This window comes from Balaenoptera physalus, assembly GCF_965194825.1.
Source record: "Balaenoptera physalus genome assembly, chromosome: 4".
Lineage (NCBI taxonomy): Eukaryota > Metazoa > Chordata > Mammalia > Artiodactyla > Balaenopteridae > Balaenoptera > Balaenoptera physalus.
In genome coordinates this window covers 100,578,705-100,595,051 of record NC_138891.1, presented here as the reverse complement: position 1 = coordinate 100,595,051, position 16,347 = coordinate 100,578,705, and the positions used below count along the sequence as shown (strand labels likewise).

The 16,347-nt window shown below is 38.8% G+C and overlaps 1 protein-coding gene and 1 long non-coding RNA gene across 7 annotated transcripts in view; one reads left to right on the top strand and one right to left on the bottom strand.

The window, feature by feature from the left end:
* LOC309660153 overlaps positions 1 to 16,347 on the bottom strand; it is a 639,313-nt gene that overhangs the window by 582,778 nt on the left and 40,188 nt on the right. The window lies entirely within an intron of this gene.
* ARL6 (ARF like GTPase 6) overlaps positions 1 to 16,347 on the top strand; it is a 67,937-nt gene that overhangs the window by 34,363 nt on the left and 17,227 nt on the right. For all 6 annotated transcript variants that reach the window (XM_082460616.1, XM_082460617.1, XM_082460613.1 and 3 more), the window contains 2 exons: positions 7,944 to 8,073; positions 11,777 to 11,832. In XM_082460616.1, coding sequence (XP_082316742.1) covers positions 7,944 to 8,073; positions 11,777 to 11,832 — 186 coding nt within the window. The remainder of the gene's footprint in view (positions 1 to 7,943; positions 8,074 to 11,776; positions 11,833 to 16,347) is intronic.

Genomic DNA, 16,347 nt, shown 5'->3' with positions numbered 1-16,347 from the left:
TTAACTATTTCCTTTCCCATATTAGGGAAGTTTTCAACTATAATCTCTTCAAATATCTTCTCAGTCCCTTTCTTTTTCTCTTCTTCTTCTGGGACCCCTATAATTCGAATGTTGGCGCGTTTAATGTTGTCCCAGAGGTCTCTGAGACTGTCCTCAGTTCTTTTCATTCTTTTTTCTTTATCCTGCTCTGCAGTAGTTATTTCCACCATTTTATCTTCCAGGTCACTTATCCTTTCTTCTGCCTCAGTTATTCTGCTATTGATCCCATCTAGAGTATTTTTAATTTCATTTATTGTGGTTTTCATCATTGCTTGGTTCCTCTTTAGTTCTTCTACGTCCTTGTTAAATGTTTCTTGCATTTTGTCTATTCTATTTCCAAGATTTTGGATCATCCTTACTATCATTATTCTGAATTCTTTTTCAGGTAGACTACCTATTTCCTCTTCATTTGTTAAGTCTGGTATGTTCTGACCCTGCTCCTTCATCTGCTGTGTGTTTTTCTGTCGTCTCATTTTGCTTATCTTACTGTGTTTGGGGTCTCCTTTTCACAGGCTTCAGGTTCGTAGTTCCTGTTGTTTTTGGTATCTGTCCCCAGTGGCTAAGGTTGGTTCAGTGGGTTGTGTAGGCTTCCTGGTGGAGGGAACTAGTGCCTGAGCTCTGGTGGATGAGGTTGGATCTTGTCTTTCTGGTGGGCACGTCCACGTCTGGTGGTGTATTTTGGGGTGTCTGTGGCCTTATTATGATTTTAGGCAGCCTCTCTGCTAATGGATGGGGCTGTGTTCCTGTCTTGCTAGTTGTTTGGCATAGGGTGTCCAGCACTGTAGCTTGTTGGTCGTTGAGTGAAGCTGGGTCTTGATGTTGAGATGGAGATCTCTGAGAGATTTTTGCCGTTTGGTATTACGTGAAGCTGGGAGGTCTCTTGTGGACCAGTGTCCTGAAGTTGGCTCTCCCACCTCAGAGGCACGGCCCTGATGCCTGGCTGGAGCACCAAGAGCCTTTCGTCCACACGGCTCAGAGTAAAAGGGAGAAAAAATAGAAAGAAAGAAAGAAAGAAAGAAAGAGGCTATAATATAGTGAAGTAAAATAAAGCTATTGTAAAGCAAAGCTATACAGACAAAATCGCACCCAGAAGCATATACATATACACTCACAAATAAAGGAAAAGGGGAAAAATTAATATATCCTGCTCCCAAAGTCCACCTCCTGAATTTGGGATGATTCGTTGTCTATTCAGGTATTCACCAGATGCAGGCACATCAAGTTGTTTGTGGAGTTTTAATCCGCTGCTTCTAAGGCTGCTGGGAGAGATTTCCCCTTATCTTCCCTGTTCGCACAGTTCCTGGGGTTCAGCTTTGGATTTGGACCCGCCTCTGCGTGTAGGTCGCTTGAGGGCGTCTATTCCCCGCACAGACAGGACGGGGTTAAAGGAGCAGCTGCTTCGGGGGCTCTGGCTCCCTCAGGCCGCGGGGAGGGAGGTGTACAGAGGAGGCGGGGTGAGCCTGCGGCAGCCGAGGCCGGCGTGACGTTGCACCAGCCTGAGGCGGGTAGTGCGTTCTCCCGGGGAACTTGTCCCCGGATCACGGGACCCTGGCAGTGGCGGGCTGCACAGGCTCCCGGGAGGGGCGATGTGGAGAGTGACTTGTGCTCACACACAGGCTTTTTGGAGGCGGCAGCAGCAGCCCCAGCGTCTCACGCCCGTCTCTGGGGTCCGTGCTGATCGCCGCGGCTCACGCCTTTCTCTGGAGTTCGTTTAGGCGGCACTCTGAATCCCCTCTCCTTGCGCGCCGCGAAACAAAGAGGCAAGAAAAAGTCTCTTGCCTCTTCGGCAGCTGCAGACTTTTTCCCGGACTCCCTACCAGCCAGCTGTGGTGCGCTAACCCCTTCAGGCTGTGTTCACGCCGCCAGCCCCAGTCCTCTCCCTGCGATCCAACCGAAACCGAAACCCGAGCCTCAGCTCCCAGCCCCGCCCGCCGAGCAGACAAGCCTCTCGGGCTGGAGAGTGCTGCTCCGTGCCGAGCCTCTGTGCGGGAGTCTCTCCGTTTTTTTCCTCTGCGCCCCTGTTGCTGTGGGGTCTGCGGTGATCGCCGCGGCTCGCGCCCTTCTCTGGAGTTCGTTTAGGCGGCGCTCTGAATCCCCTCTCCTTGTGCGCCGCGAAACAAAGAGGCAAGAAAAAGTCCCTTGCCTCTTCGGCAGCTGCAGACTTTTTCCCGGTCTCCCTCCCAGCCCGCTGTTGTGCGCTAATCCCTTCAGGCTGTGTTCACGCTGCCAGCCTCAGTCCTCTCCCTGCGATCCGACCGAAGCCGAGCCTCAGCTCCCAGCCCCGCCCGCCCCGGCGGGGGAGCAGACAAGCCTCTCGGGCTGGAGAGTGCTGCTCGGCGCCGAGCCTCTGTGCGGGAATCTCTCCGTTTTTCCCTCTGCGCCCCTGTTGCTGTGGGATCCGCGCTGGTAGCTGCGGCTCGCGCCCGTCTCTGAAGTTCGTTTAGGCAGCGCTCTGAATCCCCTCTCCTCGCGCACCAGGAAACAAAGAGGGAAGAAAAAGTCTCTTGCCTCTTCGGCAGCTGCAGACTTTTTCCCGGACTCCCTCTTGGCTAGCTGTGGTGCACTAACGCCTTCAGGCTGTGTTCACGCCGCCAACCCCAGTCCTCTCCCTGCGATCCGACCGAAGCCCGAGCCTCAGCTCCCAGCCCCGCCCGCCCCGGCGGGTGAGCAGACAAGCCTCTCGGGCTGGAGAGTGCTGCTTGGCGCCGAGCCTCTGTGCGGGAACCTCTCCGCTTTGCCCTCCGCACCCCTGTGGCTGCGCTCTCCTCCGTGGCTCCGAAGCTTCCCCCCTCTGCCACCCGCAGTCTCCGCCCGCGAAGGGGCTTCCTAGTGCGTGGAAATCTTTCCTCCTTCACGGCTCCCTCCCACTAGTGCAGGTGCCGTCCCTATTCTTTTGTCTCTGTTATTTCTTTTTTCTTTTGCCCTACCCAAGTACGGGGGGAGTTTCTTGCCTTTTTGGAGGTCGGACGTTTTCTGCCAGCGTTCAGTGGGTGTTCTGTAGGAGCAGTTCCACGTGTAGATGTATTTCTACTGTATCTGTGGGAAGGAAGGTGATCTCCGCGTCTTACTCTTCCGCCATCTTCCCGAGGACCCCCTAGTGGGGCTAGTGTTTCTGTATTGACTTTCTTTCCGAACGATCTGTCCATTGATGGACGGGGCAGTTAAAGACCCCTACTATTATTGTGTTACTGTCAATTTCTATATTTACATCTGTCAATATTTGCTTTATGTATTTAAGTGCTTCTATGTCGGGTGCATATATATTTACAATTGTTATATCTCCTTGAATTGATTCCTTTATCATTATGTAATGTCCTTCTTTGTCTCTTATAACAGTCTTCATTTTGAAGTCTATTTTGTCTGATATAAATATTGCTTTCCTTGCTTTCTTTTGATTTCCATTTTTGTATGGAATACCTTTTTCCATTCCCTCACTTTCAGCCTGTGTGTGTCTTTAGATCTGAAGTAAGTCTCTTGTAGGCAGCATATGTACAGGTCTTCTTTTTGTATCCATTCAGCCATTCTATGTCTTTTGAGTGGAGCACTTAAGTCATTTGCATTTAACGTAATTATTGATATATATATGCTCTTATTGCCATTTTATTCATTGTTTTAGGTTATTTTCATATCTCTTTTTTGTTCCTTCTTTTGTTCTCTTCTCTTGTGATTTGATGACTCTCTTTAGTGTTATATTTAGACTCCTTTTCTTTTTTTGTGTGTATATCTATTATAGATTTTTGGTTTGTGGTTATCATGAGGTATATATATGTATGTATGTATATGCATATATGTATGTTTGTTTTAAGTTGCTGATATCTTACTTTCAAATGCATTTTAACAAGCCTGCATTTGTACTCTCCTCCCCTCATGATTACTGTTGTTGATATCATATTTTGCATCTAATTGTTTTGTGTATCCCTTAACTGCTTATTGAGGATATAGATGATTTTACCACTTTTGTCTTTTAACCTTCTACTACCTTTGTGCATAGATGGTTTCTTATCTTTGCTATACATTTGCCTTTACTGATGAGCTTTTTCCATTCATGCTTTTCATCTTTCTCATTGTGTCTCTTTCTTGTTCACTTGGGGAAGTTACTTTAATATTTCTTGTAAAGCTGTTTTGGTGGTGCTGAACTCTTTTAGCTTTTGCTTGTTTGTGAAACTTTTGATCTCTGTATCACATCTGAATGAGAACTTTACAGGGTGGAATATTCTTGGTTGTAGGTCTTTTGCTTTATCACTTTAAATACATCCTGCCACTCCTTTCTAGCCTTCAGAGTTTCTGCTGAAAAGTCAGCTGATAGCCCTATTGGACTTCTGCTGTATGTTACTTATTGCTTTTCTCTTGCTGCTTTTAATAGTCTCTCTTTATCTTTAATTTTTGCCATTTTAATTACAATGTCTTGGTGTGTTCCTCTTTGAGTTAGTCATGTATGGAACTTTGTATTTCCTGGACTTGGATGTCTGTTTCCTTTCCCAGGTTAGGGAAGTTTTTCAGCTATTATGCCTTCAAATATGTTCTCAGGCCTTTTCTCTATCTCTTCTTTTTCTGGTACCCCCATAATGCAAATATTAGTGTGCTTGATGTTGTCACAGAGGTCTCTTAAACTGTTCTCATGTTTTTTCATTCTGTTTTCTTTTTTCTGTTCCACATCAGTGGTTTCCACTACTCTATCTTCCAGGTCACTGATCTGTTCCTCTGTATCATTTAGTCTACCGTTGATTCCTTCTAGTGTATTTTTCATTTCAGTTATTGTATTCTTCATCTCTGGTTGTTCTTTATATTTTCTAACTCTTCGTTAAAAACTTCTAATTTCTCTCTCTGTGCATCCATTCTTCTCCTGAGTTCTTTGATCACCTTTTTGATCATTACCCTAAGCTCATTCTCAAGTAGACTTCCTTGCTCCACTTCACTTAGTTTTTCTTTTGGAGTTTTATTTTGTTCTTTTGTTTGGAACATGTTGTTCTGTCACTTCATTTTCCCTAACTTTCTGTTTTTATTTTTGTGTATCTGATAGGTTGGTTATATTCACCAACCTTGAAGAAGTGGCCTTTTGTAAGAGATGTCTTATGCATCTCAACAGTACACTCCTCTCTTGTCACCAGAGCTATATGCTCTAGGGGTTCCCCCTCTATGAGGCTGTATGGGTCCTTCTGTTGTGTCGGGCTAACTGTGGGTAGTTTGGTAGGCCTGGTTGGCTCCTGGTTCATTGGTTGCCAGGTCCTGCTTTGTGTGGAGGCTGATGGCCACTGGTTGGCTGGATCAGCTCTCAAGGTAGCTGACTGCATAAACTCAAGAGGCCCTAGGGCTACAGCTGGTTTACTGGTGGGTGGAGTCAGGGTCCAGGAGACCCTGGGGCTGTTGCCTGCCCACTGGTGGCTGAAGCCACGTCCTGGAGCTAGTGCTGGCCTACTGGCAGGCAGAGCCAAGTCCTGGGTTCTGGTTGCAGGGCCCAGGGGTCCCAGAGCAGGTGTTGAGTCACTGGTGGGGGGGGGGGCGGTTCCTGACACAGTTGGGTATGGGGCCCCGGGTGTCTTGAAGCTTGTGTTCACCTGCTAGTGGTCCGGGCCAGGGCCCAGCCAGTCCCAGAGCAGGCTCTGGCCAGGGCAAGGCTGGGATAAGCTAGAGAAGGATTCCAAAATGAGCTTACTGGCACCAGTGTCCATGTGGTACAACAAGTTCCCCAAAATGGCTGCCTCCAGTGTCTTTGTCCCCAGGGTGAGCTTTACCTCTCCAAGGTCAGCAAGTAGGTCTGACCCAGGTTCCTATCAAATTACTGCTTCTTCCCAGAGCCCTGAAGCCCAAGAGAGTTTGTGTGCACCCTTTAAGAGTGAAGTCTCTATTTCCCCCAGTTCTCTGGGTCTCCCAAAAGTGAGCCCTGCTGGCCTTCAAAGACAAATGCTCTGGGGATTCATCTTCCCAGTGCAGGACCACTGGGCTCAGGTGCCTAGCATGGGGCTCAGATCTGTCCCTCCTTTGGGAGAACCTCTGCAGTTATAATTATTCACTCATTTGTGGCTTGCCTACCCAGGGATATGGGATTTGACTATATCTCGACTCCACCCCTCCTACCCATTGCATTGTGATCCCTTCTTTATATATTTAGTTGTAGAATATCCTTTCTGATATGTTCTGGTCTTTTTCATTGATGGCTATTCTGCAAACAGTTGTGATTTTGGTGTGCCCATGAGAGGAAGTGAACTCCATTTTGCACCTGAGAGAGTAGAGAATAAACTGCCTGGGGACAGTCCGGGAAATGAAGGCTCTGTGCTGTGGTTTAAGATAATCATCTGGGACAAGGAGCAGCACAGCCAGGCATCAGATGTCAGGGGGTGTGGACAGGGAGCCTTTTCCTCCCACAGACGCCACCCAAAGTTGCTTCCTCATTCAGTCCTGTGGAAAACAATCACACGTCTCCCACAATCTTATTGATTTTTTTTTGTCTACTTGTCTATCAATTTCTAAAAGAGGGGTGTTGAAGTGTCCACTATGATTGTGAATTTATTTGATTTTCCCTTTAATACTCTCAAATTTTGCTTTATGTATTTGGAAGCTTGTCTATTAGATACACACTTAAAATTGTTCTGTTTTCTTGATTGATTCACCTTTTTATAATTTTTAAATGCCTTTCTTTTTCTTTGCTAGTACCCTTTGTCTTGAATACTACTTTGTCTGATGTTGGTGTAGCCATGCCAGCTTTCTTACACTTAAGCATATGCATAATATGTTTTGCAAGCCTTTTACTTTCAACTTGTTTGTGTCCTTATGTTCAAAGTGTGCTTCTTGTAAACTTCATATCTTACTTTTTTATCTACTCTGAAATTCTCTGCTCCAGGATAAATTCCAGCTGGACTAAATATTTAAATATAAAAATTACACTATTACAGCAGTGGAAGAAACTGGAGAATTTTTAAAAATAGAAATTTACATATCCTTTGACCCAGCAATTCCACTTCTCAAATTTACCCTATAGATGTTCTGGCCCCTGTACAAATTTTTGTATGTACAAGTCTATTCATTATAACATTGCTTATAGTTGTAAATATTGGCAACAACACGAATATATCTCAGTTGGGTACTAGATAAATAAATTGTGGTATGTAGTACTGAAAGACAGGACATTCACAACTGTTAAAATAATGAAACTGCTCTGTATGTACTGATATGGGACAATCTCCAAGCTATGAAATTAAGTGAAAAGCAGAAGGTGTAAAATAGAATAGTCTGCTGTAAGAATAATATATAATAATTGTTTGCAAATATGTAAAATATTCATGAAAAGATGCCAAAAACAGATGATGATATGGGTTGCCTCTTCTAGGGAGGACAGGTGTATAGACTAGGACAAAGGTGGGAGGGAGGAGATTCTTTTGCTGCGTACAACTTTGTCTCTTCTGAATTTTGAACTGTTTAAATGTATTATGTATTCAAAAGTAAAAAAAAATGCTCCCAAAATTGTAACAAGGTAAAAACATCTTGTTAAAGTATCTAGGTTACTTATAATGCTGCAACTAAAATATAAAACCAGGATCCATTTTATACTCCTTCTACTTCTGTTTGAAGTTGGCCTCCTTTTTGTTGACAGTAAAAATGAAACCCAAAATGTTTGACCCTTTTCTAGGTGCTGTTCAGTAACTGTTTAATGAGTCCCCCACTCCCACCTCATCCATCTTTGGTTTACAGTTCCAACCAGAGGGCAGATAATCTTAGGAAAAGGTATTTTTAAAATTCTCCTGTCACTCAACTACATGCTTCACAGTATATGTCTTTAAATGTTTATGTATGTGTGATATGGGAAGAAGTGATTGGAAAACAATTTCAGTGGATTACAGTTTTAAGGATTAGGGAGAAAGTAACCCAAAAAGCTGGAAATGTGATGATAGTCTTATTTTCTCTTTTAGATATTAAGCACCGCCGAATACCAATCTTATTCTTTGCGAACAAAATGGATCTTAGAGATGCAGTGACATCTGTAAAAGTGTCTCAATTGCTGTGTTTAGAGAACATCAAAGATAAACCATGGCATATTTGGTAAAGTTTTATATTTACTTTTCATTTTATCATTCTGAAAAAAATCTCCAAACTTTTAGGTTTTTTTCCAAGCTCACTTTATAAGTGGTAGGATGTAAGGTAAAGATTTTGTTTTATAGAATCGTGGCTTGCAGGTATTCATTAATATATTACTGTTAAAACCTTTTCAAATCTTTTCAGGGCTAGACAAATAAAAACTACTCTTTAAAAGAACAACTTAACCCACTTACTCACCCAACTTCAGCCACACTGATTTCCTTCTGCACATTGAATCAGCCAACCACAGTCCCACCTCAAGGTGTTGGTACTTGTTACTCCCTTTGTCAGAATCATTCTTTAAAATAATTTTCTTGCTTGTTATTTCACTTCCTTCAGGAAAGAGACCTCTCTTAATAACTCTGAAACATCACTATACCTTACCCCCGTCTCTTGTTTTTTCCTTACTTTGCTTTACTTTTGTATTGCCATATGACCCCTTCTTCTTTTCTTTTTTGTTTTATAGTCTGTCTTCCTACACTAGTGCATTAGTACCATGGGAGCTGGGATTTCATTGATTTTGTTTACTCTGTAACCCCCAGAATAGTAATGGTACCTGCTACTTAGTAGATACACAATAAGTATTTGTTGATATGAATAAATAGAAATGCAAAAATTAATCTTATTTGGACATACTAATAAGGTTGAACTCTTAAATAATTAGTGTCTGAAATTATTATACATTGTTTATTTGGAAAGCAATTTCTTACTAATATATTTAACTCCAGTGTGCCTTTCTACCAAAATATTCTAACAAGGATAACCAGAAGTTATATATTAGTATTTTAAAGCCTACCACTACCTTATGTTAAATTAACCTTCCTTCCATCCACCTGCTTACCTCTCCGTGCTGGAAGATATCCTTCTCTTGCCATTTTTCCCCTTTTTATAAGAAGATATCTATAGAGAAAGGCTGAACACAAAACAAGGAAGTGGTAGAGCTCAGAGAAGAACTTTAAGAGCTAACCTTGGTGCTGAAAAGAGAAGAGCTTGAGAAAGCCCTTGAAACTTTTCTGTACCCAAGGCTGCATATCTCAAGTAAAACCCTCCTTACTTTGGAAATCAGAGGAAAAGTCAGTTTTTACTAAATGATTCTTGAGTTGGAATTTGAGGGTTTGTGGTATTTGGTTGGTGAAGAAAGGAGGGACTTAGGGTAGAGAAATATCTTAAAATAGAACCTTTGTATTTTTGTATATCATACTTAAATTGATAACATCTGAAGTAGAATAATTTTTAATTTTTGCATTAAGTGTTGTGATTGCTTTGATAGAAAGTACAACATTCAAAACATGGGTCTAATTAGTAAAAGATGCAGTCCTCTTAATTTCGAAGTAGAAATTAATTTTAAAAATGGAAAAATCTCTTTCTACTTAAAATAATTAGTAATTGAATTTTAACAGATTTATTGTGACATCTGAATACTTTTTAGTGAGAGAAAAAGTAATACCTGATGCTAAAAGGATATGGACTTATAACATATTGCCAGTTTCTATATTACACAACTTATAGAAGAATACCAAGTTTTTCTTTTGAATTTATCTAAAATTTTGACTTCTTCTTAATTCAAACTGGACATCTCACTAAGTTCCAATTAGTGTTTCACTTGTTAAGTTTGTTTTTATCTTTTGCAATGTTTTTAAAGCATGTATGAAATTAAAAATACATTTATCCATTAATTTTAGAGAAAGAAAGTAGCACTCAGTGATGCAGAGATAAAATATTGCATCTCTCTTGTCTTAGGTACAAGTAAATTTGGTCAGTAAAGAAGAGCTCATGGAGAAGTATAGTCTGGAAAATTAAAGGAAAAATTTTTTGGTTTATTTTTGACCAGTGTACTAAACATATAGTCAACTCTGATTTTCAGGTCTGATTGTGTTATTGTTCTTCTAGTGTGTTCTTTGACTAAGTCCCTGGTGTGGTGTATGTACGTATTTGCTTTTTAACTATCTTGTGAGGGAGACAGATAATAAAACAGGTAAATAGATGTATAAAATGTCAGTTGGGAGGATGAAAAAAAATGAAGTAGAATAGTAAGAGAAAGAATAATGGATGTGGTCCCTCTCTGAGATCTAATTGAAGTCAGGGAGCAATTCACACAAAGGTTTAGAGAAATAACTTTCCAGATAGAGAGGCCAGCAAGTGAAAAGGCTCTTGGATGAGAATGTGCTCGGTGTTTTCTAGGAACAGCAAGAAGTCCATGCTGGCTGGAACAGAGAGATCTAGGGGGAAATTGTAGATGAGGCCACTGAGAAATAACCAGGGGCCATGTCACATAGGGCCTTGTAGGAAATGGTAAAGACTTTGGCTTTTATTCCAATTACAAGTCTTATGATTTATTTGAAAGGAAAGGTAGAATTTAAACATTTGGGAATTATTAGGAAAAGATGCAGGGTTTTTAGTAGGGTAGTGGCACCTCCACCGAAGGGGAAGGATTTCTTCATGGTATTATACTCTTGTTTGGGACTAGAAGTTTGTGATAAAATCAATACATTGATCTTACTTGATATAAGTATTTCAGTTACTGATGTTTTGCCATTAATATAGGTAATCCATAGTTTGCTTTGAATAATTGTGTATCTTATGCTGTTTGTTTCTGTCTTCCTATTTTAAAATAATTCTATGATAAGTCATATTCTTAGTCTAACAAGTAATTCCTTGGAAGTAATTTCTGTTTTGATTAGAATCCAATTAACAGCTTTAAGGTAATTGAGTACATTTTAAAATCTGCTTCAGCACACTAAAAGGAACCCTAATCATTCAGAAAATCTAATTATGTATACTAATTGTTATTATACGATTATGTTTTGAAAGGAAATAACTATATCAGTAACATGTTATGAGAAGCTATTAGTCTGAGTCTTTGAAAAGGATTATTTGATACCCTAAAAATCTTCTGCATTTTATTATTTTAGTTTATATAACTTTTTATTATTTATAAAATAATGTCACAGTAAGGATTTAGGTTTACTCTCAAGAATGGAAAGACAATGAAAAGACCCTGTATTCAGTGTTTTATATCCATATCTCAAATATTTAATTCTTACAATAATCACCTGAGGCCAATGGTCATATTCCCCCATTTTACAGAGGCAGAAACTGAAGGCAGGAGAGTTAAACAACCTATCCAGGTTTTTGAAGCCAATAAATAAAAAACTATGGTTGAAATCTCCTGGAATTTTTTTATTCTACCAGTTTACCAAAGTTACAATTACAGGTTTATGCCTTTTAAATATCAAACTTCATGTCAAATAAAGTCACTCCATCCTATGGCTAAATTACAATCTAAGTATAGCATTTTTAATAAATAAATGCTGTTGAATCATTGGGGCTGGTAGGGTGGTGTATTCTGTAACACTTTGCCGCTACTGCGACAATAACTCAAAGTGTATGTTTCGTTAATGCCAGTCTAAGTAATATTCCTAGAATAGTAACTTTTTAGTGATACACTTTTCCAAATGTCCATATAAACTATGAATAATTTTCTCATGTCTTGCTCCTGAACACTTAGACTTTTATATCCTATATATATTCAGTTTCAGTGCTTAGCCAGTTTTGCTCAGATATGCTAGTAGAATATATTAATTTGCTATATGGCAAAATTGTAATTATTTACTCTTGTAGTTTTATGATGTAATGAAATGGATTTTTTTTACGGATTTTATTACAGTGCTAGTGATGCCATAAAAGGAGAAGGATTGCAAGAAGGTGTAGACTGGCTTCAAGGTACATCACAAAATACTGTGCATCTTCAGCCTTTGCTTCCCTTCCATTCACGTTTTCTTTCCTTTTTTACATTTTATTTTTATTATATCACTGCCTTTCTTCCTCTTGTTTCCATTTATTTCTGCTATCAGAAAAAACAATACAGTAAGTATCTAATACCTTGCTCCATTTACTTCAATTACATTTTTATAAAGGATTTATTTAAATAAAGTGCTTATTACATCAACATACATGACATTTCTAGAAAATAATTTTAATTTATGGCAACAAATTTCTGTCAGATCTAGTAATAGAAGCACATTTGAAGTTTGGGACAAATTTTAGACCTTACTGTCAATAACTAAAAATAAATCTTCATGGCATATATCATTCAAGAATCATGCTATATACTCCATATATAGCTCCATTTATTCATGGCGTGTTTTTACAACTTTTAATACTCATATTTAGTATTATATATACTGGTATTCTATTAATGTTTTGTAATCAAAGTTCTATTTGTTATTCATCACAATAGCTATCATAAATTAAGATATATCATTTTTCCTAAGGTTATATTGTCTACTAGACACAGGAATGGATTGAAGCACAGTGACCCACAGAGAGCAACAAAATGTGAATGTGAATGAAACCAAGTTCTATAGGTCCTTCTTATTACAGGACCCTTGAAGGTCAGGCCAAAAAATTTCCGTTTTTGAACAAGACAATTGAGGATGATTTCTATTAGAAATCTCCCTGCCCTGAACAAGGGTGAATAACAAGAGATTATAAATTCTAGCTATAGTCTTGTGGCTATAAATTTAATTTCTTCTACACAACCCTTTTAATTCCAGTTATTTCTGTTTTTTTTTTCTCTTCTGTATGTCATAGTGGACCTAAGAGTAGCCTGCTTGTCCATACATAAAGAGACATAGTATTTCTTTGGTTCTAAGTACTAAATGTACATCTGAAAAATATTTCTATGTGTTATTAGTAAGATGTGGTGTTTTAGTTAACTGCACAGACCATTGTATTTTTTTCCCTTTTGTGTTGTCATCATGACATTTACCATTAAACTACAAAGAACCTTCTAGTTATATTTTACAATTAAGTGAAACTTAACTGAGAACCTCTAGTAGTTCTCAGAAGAGCTAGTGGGATTTTTCTGTGAACACACCAACTTCATTTCCTAGACTGTGCAAAGAAGTGGTCAGAGTGACCACTCTGGGACTGATTCCCACATAAAACAGATAGGTTACAGAGGAACATTACAGAGAAGACACTAGAAACATATTTTCAGCCTTTATTTCTTATTTTACAAGTGCTTATTATTGTTCACAGTGGAGATATAGCATGGATGGAAACCCCACAATTGCTCATAATATAGTAATTCAAAGCACAGTACTTACTGAAAATAGGTTGAATGGTCATCTGGATTTTAAATTGTAGATCTCTCTCTGTTTTTTTTTTGGCGGCGTGGTTGGGGGCGGTTATTTTGTCTGTAACAATGAGGCCACTAGGTGTCAGTAACGATCCAACATCACAGTGCCACTTGGCCAACTCTGGTCTTACCTAATTTTTGTGTCTTTGACTTTTCTGATCCATTATCTTTGCATCTTACCTCCCAAGTCTTTGTAAGAAGGATACTTTACTGGAAAAATTTTTGTGCCCTTGTGTTACCATATTATTTTATGTAACCTTTACAACAATTCTCTGCAAAGTAAGTAGTAGTATCCCCATTTTATGTGGGCAGCGTGGAATAGTAGTAAAAAGCACTTGGACTTTCAAGTCTAGCAGATTTATTCCACTACTTATTAATTATTAACTAATGTTTCTAATTATCTTATAAAAATAATTTTCTTCATCTGTAAAATTAAAAAATAAAATTTCAAAAATTGTCATACAGATTAAATGAAATACTGTATGTGTTAAAGTGCCTACCATAAGAAAGCACTCAAAAAGTGTTAAATTTACCCGTTTACCTAACTTCTGTATTTAGTAGAGGAGGAAACTTAGTATGTAGATTTAAAAGTATATCAGTTTGGTTTTGAGTAGGAGATCCTTTGTTCATAATTTCTGTGTAACAATAAATAGTTTACATTTTTGATGCTTCTAACTGTCTCTCTGGATTTGAAAAGAGGGGAAAACATATATTGCAAAATAGGTAGCAGTAAATATAGGAGACTAGTCTGTGCCTATAACTGTTAACTTATTAGCCAAAAGTTTTTCTGTAAATCTGTGAAAGATGTTCTGAACTTTTATCTCTTCATTTTCCTTGCAAAATTCTGAAATTTCCTAGCATGATAAACCAGAAGGCCTCTGGTTCATTTTGGACCAATTTAATCTTATTATTTTAAGTTTAAGTTTGAAAAATTGGGGGTAAAACATTAAATGACACATTTTGTGCCATGATTCCATTCTCTTTTGGAAGGATTCTCAATAATTACCTATGCATTACAGCCCAAAGACAAGAACCCATGAGTAGACTATGAAATATTTTTTAAAACCACTAGAGAATATACAGAAACCATTGCAGAGGTAAAGAGAGATATTTATAAAAAGAAATCCTCTCGCATGACTAATGAAACTTATTCATTGTATCTCTTTATCTGTATGTGAAAAGTTAATAATGCTTCCAGGTTTTAATATAAGAATTTTATAAACTATGCATATGAGTATTCCAATGAAAGACCGAGGATTGAACACACACTTAGTTTCATCCCCTCTTCAGATCTCACTAACAGTAAAGAGACTTTTGTTTAAAGCCATTTAACCCAAAAAGAATGGGAGTGACAAAAAATGGCAACCAAATTTTGGAAGCCAAATATCTGATGAATGTTGAATAACTTAACAGACCTGAGAAAGCGGAATTCTAAGCTAGCGCTGGAGAAAGCTGGAAAGCATCCTAGTTTACATTGCATATCCCCTCAAAGGCTCAGAAATAGAAGGAAATTGGAAATAAGGATGAGGTGAGACGGAAAGGAGAAGACAGTTATACATCCTTGCCCCAAAAGCAGATTGAAGTTTCATTCTTTGCAGAGAGGCAAATAGTATCCCTGGACTGGAGAACACCAAGCACAACTGTATGTTGGCATGCTGAACTGAAAATGAGGAGCAACGGAAAGTTTCATACTGAAGGTTATAACCGTCTTCTGCCTTCTCCTATTTCTCCTAGAAGACACTGGCAATAGGTAGGAGACAGCAAGTCAACTTTGAGGAGTCAGACCAGACTAAGAGAAAAGACCTAAAGGTATTAACATCAGAAATTCTCAAGGAAATGGCTTAGCTAGATACACTAGACTGAAGATCACTTTTGACAAGCCTCACACATGTAACAAAATTCCAATCAGCTTTATCGTGTTCACTCATACATATGAGAAGATAGCAAAAGATAACCAAGTATTTGAAGATCAAAACATTAGAATTATAGAATGTAAACAAAAAAAGCAGATTAGAAGAAGACTATTTAGGGAGAACATTTCAAAAAACTATTAGAGTAGCTTCAAAGAGATAAGAGAGAATGTATTACTTTCATGAATATGACAAGAATACTACTTGAAAAAGAACAAAGAACCAAAAAAATGAGTTCTTGGAAAATAATAATAGAATAGTAGAAATGGAAAACTCAATAAAAAGAAGATAAAAAAGAGACAATCTCTCAGAAGGTGCAAAAAAGACAAAGAATGGAAAGAAAAGATAAAGTAAGGAGTCATTTTAGGAGGCTCAGTAACCTAATAAGTTCTAAAAGAGAGAACAGAGAAAATAGAGGGGAGAAAGTCATCAAATAAATCATCAAACAGTATTTTCCAGAACCAAATGATGAGTTTTTAGTTGCAAGGCCCCTTGAGAGCCCAATGCAGTGGATGAAAATATTCCCACACCAAGGTGGACCATTATTAAAATCAACACTAGAAGACAGTGGAAGATTCTACAAGTTTCCTGAGAAGAAAATAAGAGGTTTCATCTAGAGGATAAGGAAACAAAGTAGCAACAGACTTCTCACCAGCAACACTTGGAAGCAATGCCTGGAAGAATCTAAGGAGAAAATAATATTCGCCAGCAGTATCAGTGTATTATAACTGTATAATACATCTTCAGCCATGTAAAGTCTCAAGAGTTCACTTTCTATACCATTTACTAAGGTAGCCACTGAGGTGTACTGATCAAAAACAAAAGAATAAACCAACAAGAAAAAATAAGGGAAATAGGAAAATCTGCACAAGAGAGTTGGGAAGGAATCCCTAGGATGATAGTGGAGATCCTAGAGTGATGATGAAAGATCTCATATGAAAATAACTGGGCAAACATGGAGAACAACTGGTTCAGATTAAATAGTTTTGCACAAGACTAAGGGAGAGTTCTTCAAGAAAGTGAAATTGATTGACTGTGTAGTATGCTTCATAATAGTAAAGGTTGAAACAGGGTGAGGGTAGTGGGGTTGAATTAATGTTAAGTACATTTAAAAAAAAAACCTAAGGCAGGGTTGGGGATGAAGAACAATTAATAACTGCAGGGAAAACAAAATGTAGTAGAAGA